We start from the raw sequence: 12,464 nt of genomic DNA, 5'->3' as shown, positions 1-12,464 counted from the left end.
TGGAAAATGATGAATGAGACACGCTTTCGGGCCTGTTCCCTTCCACGCCACGTCCGCAATTTTAGACCTCGCAGGTAGTGGCTGCACCAATCGTTGAGCTGCCATCTGTGCCTGAAATACGCCTAATTTAGGCATATTTCAGAATAATAAATGACCCCCAATAATTATTACTATATTGCTAATTTACTTTGGTATGCCTTATTAAAGCATATGAATGCCATAAAGGGAGGACGAAGTATACCATGATCATCTCACATATAATGAACGTGGGTAGAATTTTTTATTCTTTATAACACCAAAACAAATTAAGGACCCCACATAGTCCTCTACATACTTATCATAGAAAGTTCAAGACAGATAACATCTTATTTCCCCCACCCAACACCAAGAACATTGTCAGAGGAAAATGTGGGAAGTATTATCATATTAAAATATATCTAGATTATAAATGTTCCTCAATTTTCAACTTCTGCTTCTTTGATAATATTACCTTTCATCAATGGCTTCTATCAAAACCTGATCAATGGTTTTTATCCACTCAGAAATGAGGGTTTCATTTTCACTGACAATCTCTGGGTCTAGAACTACAGACCTCTGTAGAAGAAAGTCAGGGCTGACAATATTCTGCGGTCTCTTCAAAATCTGCAACATAAAACATTTACCAAGTTAAAGAGATAACACCTTTTGAAGTACTGATGGAATAAAATGGCAACAATGCCACTAAAACCCTCGTGGATTGCTTAGTAATCAGGAGAAAATATTTCGTATAACATATTACACGCCTACATTCAGCCAGAAACAAGTCATATAATGCATCAGTTTATTCAAAAATTGTAACAGATATTTGTGGTTTTGTATATTTCATTTTAGGCAAGGTGCTAACTCTTTTTAACCCCATAGTGAAGAGCCTGTTTTGGGTGTTACTGACCAAGTGTTTTTCTTCCTTTTTTCATTGTCGCGTTTCAAGAGCTATAATTTTTTTATTTTTCAGTTTATATAGCTTTATGAGGACTTGTTTTTTGTGGGACAAGTTGCAGTTTTTAATGGTGCCATTTTGGGGTACACATAACTTTCTTATTAATTTTTATTAACTCTTTCTGGGAGGGAGATGGGAAAAACAGCAATACTGCCACTGCGTTTTTACATTATACATTTTACGGCGTTCATTTTTCGGTATAAATAACATAATATCTTTATTCTCTGGGTCAGTACGATTACAGTGATACCAAAGACATATAGTTTTTTTATGTTTTACTACTTTTTTGCAATAAAACCCTTTTTAAAAGAAAAAAATGTTTTTGCATTGCTGCTTCCCAAGACCCATAACTTTTTTATTTTTCTTTCTATGGAGTTGTGTGAGAGTTGGATTTTTGCGGGACGACTTGTATTTTTAATTGGTATCATTTTGGAGTAAATGGTGCTTTTTGATCGCTTGTTATTACGCTTCTTCAGTGGCAACTAAGAATAAATTAGCAATTCTGTCTTTTTCTTTTTAACATTCACTGTAGGGGATACTTTACATGATATTTATGTAGTCTAGGTACTTATGGACACGGCAATACCAAACATATGGGGGGATTTTATTTTATTTTATTGAAAAGCGTATTTTCAATGGAAAAAAAGCGTAATTTTTTTACAGGATTTTTTAATCGAATGAATGGTTTTTTTTTACCTTTTTACCACTTTATAGTCCCACAAGGGGACTATAACAGTCAGCTTTTTGATTGATTTTAAAATGCAATGCACTATCCCTATAGTGCATTGCATTTTAATGTTAGTGCTATTCTGACATTGACCAGCAGGCTGCACCAGAGAAGTGCAGCCTGCTGGAAATTACTGAAGGCTGGTCTGGGGCCTACATAAGACCCCAGCCAGCCTTCACACACATCGGCACCCTGCATTTGGGGGTTGACGATGGGAGACAGAGGGAGTCAGCTCCCTCTGTCAGCACTTTACATGCAGCGGGCGCCATTGCCCGTGGCATGTAAAGTGTTAAACAGCCCGGATCAGCACTCCTGGCAGTCTGGGCTGTTAGACCAGGGCCGCGGCTCTGATGTAAGAGCTGGGCCCCTGTGCAGCACTTAGACTGGGCCCAGCCTAAGGCCTCTTAGTGATTGCCATAAAAAGGCGTATGGGTGGTCACTAAGGTGTTAAAGAGACTAGTCCGGTATGGAGACTTAATGGAAGTTCTCCGTAGTAAGGAGACTTATTGGCAATGCTTCATGGGAAATAAATATGCAATGATGTATCGCCCAATCAATAGCACCATCTCACCAGCGCCACCTCTTGGAAGTGACTCCCTCAAAATCCAACTTTCCAACAAGTCTTGGGATTTGACAAGGGAATATAGCCAAGCCAGATGTCCATCCAAATGACTTCCAAGAGGTGGCACTAGTAAGATGGTTCTTTTCCTTGGGAGATATCTCTTTGCATGCACACTTCATTTGGAAGGCTAAGACCACATAGTCAAATACACTTGGGCCTATACCCTTACTCTTTAGAGGAACATTCCCAAATAACCTTTGGGTTGTTAAAAAATAGGCAAATTCTTTACAGACAAATAGATATCATTACCCACCGTGATATGCTGTTTTTCCAGATCAGGTATGGTGGCTGCTTCATCAATAGATGAAACATATTTCTCCAAGCCTGAAAGAAAACCTGCGACATTCTCCTGGCTGCAGAAGCCCCAGTCTTTTTGAGCACGTAGAAGGGGGATGTATAATTCGTTTAATAAGCATCTAAGACTCTCCACTGGGTTTTCCTTTATCTCACCACAGAATATTTCTTTCTCCATCAATCCAACATCAACGTCATGACTTATCTGAACAAATAAACATAATTAGTAGTGGTTATGGTTACTCAATGCCTTACCAAACATGAACTGACCTCTTCTGGACCATAACTCTAAAAAAAGGCAGCACAAAGTATGATAGCACATAAAATGCAACCATAGGAGTAAAATCTTTCTGTCAGATGCCAGTGAACTCTATACAGTGAAATATGGGCTTATAATACAGTCAGTGGCAATGCTACTTCTTCTATTAGATACACTGGTCATATAACAAGCCAAATGAGGTTGACCTCTGGGTTACAGCCAGACCAATATCAGCTGTAATAGTGACAAGTGTCATAGCAGAGATTACATTTTTCCCAGTAAATGACTCTGGTTACAGGGGAAAAATGTTACTGTGAAAAATAATTTATATATTATTCCAATGTCCATATGAAAGCCACGTTGAAAAAAATAAACCACATAACTGTTGCCTTTATCCAGTGTGACACAGTAAGGGTCCATTCCCACGTCCGTGAATGTGTCCGCACCCGTTTCGCAAATTGCGGAACGGGTGCAGACCCATTCATTCTTTATGGGGCAGGAATAGATGCGGACTTCACACAGTGTGCTTTCCGCATCCGCATTTCCGGAGCGCGCCCCTGAACTTCCGGTCCGCGGCTCCGGAAAAAATAGAACATGTCCTATTCTTGTCTGCAATTGCGGAAAAAGATAGGCAGTTCTATGGGGGTGCTGGCCGGGTGTATTGCAGATCCGCATTACACTACGGACGTGTGAATGGACCCTAAAGAGAATTGTATGTGGAGGCAGGTATTTTGCTCCCAGTGTGTGCTGCTGGACTAATTACAAGTCAGGTGGGGTCAAACACAGGACTGGATTGCAAGTGCCGGTCCGGGTTTTTGTTAACACCTAGTTGCCTTTAAAAGACAGCTGGGTTCATGCAGAGGGGATCCCTGTATTGGGATCTGAGGCTTGTGCCGGGGTGGAGAGCTGAGACCTATGTGAGGGGAAACATGCTGACTAAAGCCTGCTGATGGACTCTTGTTGGCAGAACAGGCCACATGGTGTGAACTGACACCAATACTGCAAGGTGACTTTTTTGCTTGAAAGTGTTTTTTCAAGCATATGTGGCCCTAAACTACTGTACGAGCACACGGTAGGGTGTAGAGGGAAAGGTGTGCCATGTGGTTTTTGGAAGGCAGATTTTGCTGGACTGGTTTATTTACACCATGTCCCATTTGCCAATTTCATCTCCATTTGCCATAAATTGTTGAGGAACATTTGAAGGGTTAATAAAGTTAGTAAAATCAGTTTTGAATACTTTGAGGGGTGTAGTTTCTTAGATGGGGTCGCTTTTATGGAGTTTCTACTCTAGGGGTGCATCAGGGGGGCTTCAAATGGGACATGGTGGCAAAAAAAAAAAAAGGCCATCAAAATCTGCCTTCCAGAAACCATACGGCATTCCTTTCCTTCTGCGCCCTGCCGTTTGGTCATACAGCAGTTTACGACCACATATGGGGTATTTCTGTAAACTGCAGAATCAGGGTAATAAATATTAAGTTTTGCTTGGCTGTTAAGCCTTGCTTTATTACTGGAAAAAAAACTATAAAAATTGAAAATTTGCCCCAAAAAAATCTGTTTTAGCACAGTTTTTATAAAAAAAAAAAATTTGACCGTGTTCATCTGAGGGGTTAGGTCATGTTTCTTTTTTATAGAGCAGATTCTTACGGACGCGGCAATACCTGATATATATTTTTTTATTTATTTATGTTTTACACTATATTATCTTTTTATAAACAAAAATAAAATATTTTAGTATCTCCATAGTCTAAGAGTCTTTTTTTTTAGCCAATTATCTTAGCTAGTGGCTAATTTTTGGCGGGATGAGAGGACGGTTTTATTGGCACTGTTTTGGGGGGGCAAATGACTTTTTGATCGCTTGCTATTACAATTTTTGTGATGTAAGGTGACAAAAAAATAATTTTTTTGCACCGTTTTTTATTTTTTTGATCATGTTCATCTGAGGGGTTAGGTCATGGGGTATTTTTATAGAGCAGATTCTTACCTAATATGTCTACTTTTTTAATTTATTTTAGTTTTACTAAATAATATTTTTGAAAAAAAAATAAAATTGGGGGTTTGTGTCTCAAGTCTGAAAGCCATAGTTTTTTTATCCGATTGTCAGTGGCTAAATTGGGGAAGGGGAACATAAACTTTGTAGTCCATGGAGGTGTGGTACTCCCTGAAGCAACCAATAATGCAGAGGCCCAGATGATCGGTCACACTGAGTAGTGGTGTCCTTCCGTATCGCCCTCCTGTGACACACTCTGCACCTTTTTTGGGTCCGTCGCTTCTTTCCAGTATGGGGGACCACACCTGGAAAGTGTTGGCCAGGGACGATCTGGGCTCCTCCAGTTCCCGAGGTACTCCGGCCTGCTCTTTCACGGTCAGAAAAGATCAGGTTCTTGAGGACTGCCTCATAGAACTGAAGGAATGTCCCTGTGTTGCCAGCGCTTCGGGACAGCACAAAAGAGTTGTACAAGGCAACCTGCACCAAGTAGACCGCAACTTTTTTGTACCATGCCTGGGTTTTGCGCATGGCATTATATGGCTTGAGGACTTGATCAGAGAGATCAACTCCTCCCATATACCGATTGTAGTCGACGATGCTTGAGGACCGTTGCCGCGGTACCTCGCACAGGGACAGGGGTGATGCCGTTACCGTGAATTGTGGACAGTACAAGGACATCGCTCTTGTCCTTATATCTGACCAGCAACAGGTACCTGGAGGGGGTGGGTAGAGCCGCATTGATTTTTCCGCAGGGTCCCACAAGTGGACGTGGATCTGGCGGCGAGGGACTGGAACAAGGGGATACTAGTATAAAAGTTATCCACGTACAGTTAGTAACCCTTATCTAGCAGTGAGTGCATAAGGTCCCACACAAGTTTCCCGCTAACACCCAGAGTGGGCGGACATTCTAAGGGTTGAATACGGGAATCTCGCCCCTCGTACACACAAAACTTGTAAGTGTACCCTGAGGTACTCTCACAAAGTTTGTACAGCTTAACGCCATACCTCGCCCGCTTAGAGGGAACATACTAGTGGAAAATGAGTCTTCCCTTGAAAGCAATGAGAGACTCATCGACCGCGACCTCCCTTCCAGGTACATAGGCCTGCACAAATTTGGCCCCAAAGTGATCGATGACCGGGCTGATTTTGTACAGGCGGTCATAGGCAGGATCACCTTGGGGGGGACCATGCTGCATTATCTGCATAATGCAGGCATGTCCGGATGGCCTCAAAACGGGAGCGTGTCATGGCCATACAGTAGAGTGGGGTCTGGTAAAGGACATCCCCACTCCAGTAATGCCTGACACTAGGTTTCTTGACTAGGCCCATATGCAGCACGAGGCACCAAAACGTCCTCATCTCGGCTGCACTGACCGGAGTACAGCCACCGGACCTAGCCAAAAAGGAGCCCGGGTGTTGAGCAACAAACTGTTGGGCGTACAGGTTTGTTTGCTCCACCATTAGATTTACAAAGTGGTCACTAAAAAAAAAGACTAAAGTAGTCGTATTCAGTGAAGCCCACTGTGGAAATCTGGATTCCTGGTTGGCCTACAAAATCAGGAATCACAGGCTCAAAACGCTCTGGGGTATACCAGACAAGTTTACTGGTAGGGGGCTCAGGTGGACTTATCTGGTGGGTGGGAAAACTAGTACGAGCCCAAGAGCTGCTCGCACTAGTGTGGGCCACAGGGTCTCTAGCATGGCGGTCCCCTTGCTCCGCCTGGCGGCGTCTCTGCCGCCTTGGGGGCTCATCATAATCGCTGGATTTTTAGTGGCAGCAGGGATAGCCGAAGGTTTTGATATAAGATTTGTGTAGGTGGGCTTGAAAATATGGGAGTGGTGGCAGTTTAGAAATCATGTCTTGATTTTTCAGCTCCCACTCTAGCTTTTGTCAGCTCCCACTCTAGTTTTGAACATTCCGCCATTCATTCCTGGGACCAATTTCACCACAAAAACGCAGATATTTTGTGAACCTTTTGGCAAAATGTTCCACAAAGTAATAGCACACCAATCAAGAACAATCCACACGTTTCGGTGTATTACTTTCTATGTAGTGTAAAAACAGTGGGAGGAGTCAGGATGGTAAATTTGGCTATAATAATAAGAATATATATGTGAGATAACAGTCCATGCAAGAAAACTGAATTACAGCTGTACCAACAAACTCAAAACTATGATTGGTCTTTCAAAGGGGATGTGATGCTTTTAGACCAGTTTCAGACAGTTTTTTTTTGTATTTTATGTGTGTGTGGGGGGTTTAATGCAAGTAAAAATGCCTATAAAATGCATGTAGTTTGAAATATTTTTACATTTGTCTATACTATAAATAGGTGAGGATGGGATGAACTGGGGTTTCCTGAAACCTTTTCTTGTAGGTGAGGAGGCCAGCAGTAGGTCGCATACCAAAGGACCGTAGCATGTACACTGCTCTCTCCCAGTTAAAGAGCACCTATCACCAATAAAATTGCAATCTCCAGGCAAAATGGTATACACAGAGAATCAGTCACTGATAAAGATAGCCCCATGTACAACTGAGCTCAGAAAAAGCTAAGATATAAATGAATAAATTACAAGTTTTACTGAATCTTTTCCCATAAAACTATATATCAGCTCTTTCTGCTCCATAACATACTGATTGCAGATTGCACTGCATTTTATGGTGATATGTTCTACCAGACTATGGTTACTTCTAAAGCCAGGGGACCTTTGTTCTTCTGATCCTTTGGATAAGCCATAAATATATAATTTATCTCATCCTACTTCTTAAGAGCCAACACTGCACTTACCTCAAAACGTAGAAAGTAAAGTAATGTGGGAAAAGATGTCTTTATATGCACACTTTCCAACTTTTGGAGATCAGTCTTGAGATGGAATTTCCAGGTTAATGGATTCGTTTTGTCACTTGTTTCTACCAAGAAAAAGATGGCTTGGTGTCCTCCAGCTGAGTAGAAAAAATAAGATGTATCAGACTATCGCATCCCATAGAGACGTTTAGGAGACAAAGTTAGGGACATTACTGGGTGCTGTGGGAAACACTACCGGTAAATGAGACCCAGTATGTTACAATTGTATCATGGTGGCATTTATGGATAAGAACAAATACAGTATGCAATATTCTGACATGGCACAGATATACAATTGTAACCCTTTCATGACCAGGCCTGAAATGACCCTAATGACCAGACACGTTTTCATGATTTGCTTGGTGACACTTAGGGCTTTTTATTAATATGTTTTTAGAGATTTTGTTTCTAATTTTTTGTTTGGGGAAAATATGCAAAATATATCAAAATATATGTTAAAAGTACTGTAATTTTTTTTTCAAAAATATCCTTATTCTTTAAATATGCAAACTGACACCAAAATAAATTATTAAAATGAGTTCCCTATTTTGCATTGGTCATTGGCGGGGCAATAAAGGTGACTGTTTAGGTCAACACAGGCATTTGTTTGTCTTTTCTTGTATTTCATTATATTGTTTTACTTATATTTTTGGTACATATGTCACCCAAGAAGTCATTAAAATACCTCTGGGGGACAATGACACTTTACTTTGTATTTTGCCATTTTTTCAATGCAACTGGAGCATCAAAAGGAGGCGAGCCTCAGTTACATTGGAAAACAGTTCCCTGTGGGGGAATTGCACACAGGCAGAGTCTGACCAGAGACTGACCAGAGTCTTCTAAGACCCAGCTGCTTTGTTCTGCTCGAGACACCATATTATGATGATATAATGCTGTCAGTATAAGGGCTTATGCACACGACCAGGCCATGTTTTGTGGTCCACAAATTGCGGATCCACAAAACATGGATGCTAGCCGTGTGTGTTCTGCAATTTGCGGAATGGAAAGAGCTCCCCATGATAGAAATGCCTATTATTGTACTCAAAACGGACAAGAATAAGACATGTTCTATTTTCTTTGCGAGGCCAGGGAACGGAGCAATGGATGCCGAGAGCACACGGAGTGCTGTGCGCATCTTTTGTTGCCCCATTAAAGTAAATGGGTCCACATCTGAGGAGCAAAACATGCGGCTCGGATGCGGACCCAAACAACAGTCGTGTGCATGAGCCCTAAAGGTTCATGAACACGACCTGTTTTGCAGCCCTTGATAGAACAGTCCTATCCTTGTATCCATGTTCCTATCCTTGTATCCATGTTCTATATTTTTGCGGATGCCACAGAAGGGACATATGAATGTGGACAGCACACAGTTTTCTGTCTGCATCTTTTGCGGGCCCACTGAAGTGAATGGTTACGCATCCAACTTGCAAAAAATGCAGATCGGATGCGGACAAAAAATATGTTTGCGTGCATGAGCCCTAATTCTGTAGAAGTAAGGTCATGCAGAGACACACAGTGTAATTCATCATTATAAAGCCTCATGCACACAACCGTTGTGTGTTTTGTGATCCGCAAAACAAGGATGGTGTCCGCGTGCATTCCGCAGTTTGCAGCCATTAATATAACTGCATGTTTTGCGGTCCGCATGTTTTGCGGCCCCATTGAAGTGAATGGGTCGGCATCCGAGTCGTCAAAACTGCGTCTCAGATGCGGACCAAAACAACGGCCGTGTGCATGAGGCCTAAAGCTGTGTGTTCCTGTGAAATGAGCTGCGTCCATAACAGGAAATCACGCTCACACACAGAGCGTGATTTCCGCACAGGACACACTGGTCTGAAAGAGGCCTGATACTGTCAGCGCTGAGAGTATCAGACTGTCTACACTCCAAACTTGTAGTACTATCCAGTTGTCAATTTCTTTGCACATTTGATGATGACCCCTTACCTGCAGGCTGCATTTCAGTCAGGTTTTGGACGAGGTCACCCTTGTCCCAGCAGGTGCTCTGTAATTTCGAGCATCCAGGTTTAGGCTACATGCACACGACCGTTGTCAGGGTCTGCATCAGAGCCACAGTTTTTGTAGCTCGAATGCAGACCCATTCACTTCAATGTGAAGTCCACCATAGTGAGGGACCATGTGATGAGCATAGTGACGTCATCAAAGGTCCTTTAGCCAGGTCCTGAAGAAAGTAGAAGAGGAGATCCGCTACGCGATCAAGTGGATGGGGTGAGTTAAATTTGTTTATTATTTTTAACCCCTCAATGGACATTTTACTAAGCATTCTGTATTAAGAATGCTATTATTTTCCCTTATAACCATGTTATAAGGGAAAATAATAAAATCTACACAACACCGATCCCACGAACTTCTGTGAAGAAGTTCGGGTCTGAGTACCAAACATGCCGATTTTTTTCACGCGCATTAAATGCTTTGGACTCGCACAGAAAAATCACGCATTTTCCCGCAATGCACCAGCATCTTTTCCCGCAATGCCGTGTGAAACCAGCCTAAGGCCCCTTTCACACGGGCGAGAATTCCGTGCGGGTGCAATGCGTGAGGTGAACGCATTGCACCCGCACTGAATCCGGACCTATTCACTCCAATGGGGCTGTGCACATGACCAGTGATTTTCACGCATCAATGGTGCGTTGCGTGAAAATCGCAGCAAGATCTATAGTGTGCGTTTTCAACACAGGCCCCATAGAAGTGAATGGGGTTGGGTGAAAATCGCAAGCATGTGCAAGCAAGTGCGGATGGGGTGCGATTTTCATGCATCGTTGTTAGGAGACAATCGGGATGGGGACCTGATCTTTATTATTTTCCCTTATAACATGGTTATAAGGGAAAATAATAGCATTCTTAACCACTTAGGGACCACAGGTTTATACCCCCCTAGTGACCAGGCCCTTTTTTACAAATCGGCACTCCACAACTTTAACGGTTTATTGCTCGGTCATGCAACTTACCACCCAAATGAATTTTACCCCCTTTTCTTCTCACTAATAGAGCTTTCATTTGGTGGTATTTCATTGCTGCTGACATTTTTACTTTTTTTGTTATTAATCGAAATTTTTGCAAAAAAATGACATTTTTCACTTTCAGTTGTAAATTTTTTTTTAAAAAACGACATCCATATATAAATTTTTCTCTAAATTTATTGTTCTACATGTCTTTGATAAAAAAAAATGTTTGGGTAAAAAAAAAAAAAAGGTTTGGGTAAAAGCTATAGCGTTTACAAACTATGGTACAAAAATGTGAATTTCCGCTTTTTGAAACAGCTCTGACTTTCTGAGCACCTGTCATGTTTCCTGAGGTTCTACAATGCCCAGACAGTAGAAAAACCCCACAAATGACCCCATTTCGGAAAGTAGACACCCTAAGGTATTCGCTGATGGGCATAGTGAGTTCATAGAACTTTTTATTTTTTGTCACAAGTTAGCGGAAAATGATGATTTTTTTTATTTTATTTTTTTCCTTACAAAGTCTCATATTCCACTAACTTGTGACAAAAAATAAAAAATTCCATGAACTCACTATGCCCATCACGAAATACCTTGGGGTGTCTTCTTTCCAAAATGGGGTAACTTGTGGGGTAGTTATACTGCCCTGGCATTCTAGGGGCCCTAATGTGTGGGAAGTAGTTTGAAATCAAAATGTGTAAAAAATGACCTGTGAAATCCTAAAGGTGCTCTTTGGAATGTGGGTCCCTTTGCCCACCTAAGCTGCATCTGGTATCGCCGTACTCAGGAGAAGTTGGGCAATGTGTTTTGGGGTGTCATTTTACATATACCCATGCTGGGTGAGAGAAATATCTCGGCAAAAGACAACTTTTCCCATTTTTTTTTATACAAAGTTGTCATTTGACCAAGATATTTATCTCACCCAGCATGGGTATATGTAAAATGACACCCCAAAACACATTGCCCAACTTCTCCTGAGTACGGCGATACCAGATGTGTGACACTTTTTTGCAGCCTAGATGCGCAAAGGAGCCCAAATTCCTTTTAGGAGGGCATTTTTAGACATTTGGATCCCAGACTTCTTCTCACGCTTTAGGGCCCCTGAAATGCCAGGGCAGTATAAATACCCCACATGTGACCCCATTTTGGAAAGAAGACACCCCAAGGTATTCAATGAGGGGCATGGCGAGTTCATAGAATTTTATTTTTTTTGGGCACAAGTTAGCGGAAATTGATTTTTTTAGTTTTTTCTCACAAAGCCTTCTTTTCCGCTAACTTGGGACAAAAATTTCAATCTTTCATGGACTCAATATGCCCCTCACGGAATACCTTGGGGTGTCATCTTTCTGAAATGGGGTCACATGTGGGGTATTTATACTGCCCTGGCATTTTAGGGGCCCTAAAGCGTGAGAAGAAGTCTGGAATATAAATGTCTAAAAAATTTTACGCATTTGGATTCCGTGAGGGGTATGGTGAGTTCATGTGAGATTTTATTTTTTGACACAAGTTAGTGGAATATGAGACTTTGTAAGGAAAAAAAAAAAACTATTTCCCGCTAACTTGGGCAAAAAAAATGTCTGAATGGAGCCTTACAGGGGGGTGATCAATGACAGGGGGTGATCAGGGAGTGCATATGGGGTGATCACCCCACTGTCAATGATCACCCCCCCTGAAAGGCTCCATTCAGACGTCCATGTTTTTTACGGATACATGGATACATGGATCGGATCCGCAAAACACATACGGACATCTGAATGGAGCCTTACAGGGGGTGATCAATGACAGGGGGGTGATCA

General features: G+C 41.8%; 1 protein-coding gene across 2 annotated transcripts in view; it reads right to left on the bottom strand.

The window, feature by feature from the left end:
• Positions 1-12,464, bottom strand: part of LOC122934573 (dynein axonemal heavy chain 5-like) — a 266,469-nt gene that overhangs the window by 238,432 nt on the left and 15,573 nt on the right. For both annotated transcript variants that reach the window (XM_044290144.1, XM_044290145.1), the window contains exons 3-5: positions 7,652-7,806; positions 2,579-2,824; positions 491-642 (exon numbers count right to left, since the gene is read on the bottom strand). In XM_044290144.1, coding sequence (XP_044146079.1) covers positions 491-642; positions 2,579-2,824; positions 7,652-7,806 — 553 coding nt within the window. The remainder of the gene's footprint in view (positions 1-490; positions 643-2,578; positions 2,825-7,651; positions 7,807-12,464) is intronic.

The sequence above is a fragment of the Bufo gargarizans genome, chromosome 4 (genome assembly GCF_014858855.1).
Source record: "Bufo gargarizans isolate SCDJY-AF-19 chromosome 4, ASM1485885v1, whole genome shotgun sequence".
Taxonomy (NCBI): domain Eukaryota; kingdom Metazoa; phylum Chordata; class Amphibia; order Anura; family Bufonidae; genus Bufo; species Bufo gargarizans.
The sequence above is the reverse complement of the archived record's forward strand: the minus strand, read 5'-3'. Positions and strand labels throughout refer to the sequence as shown.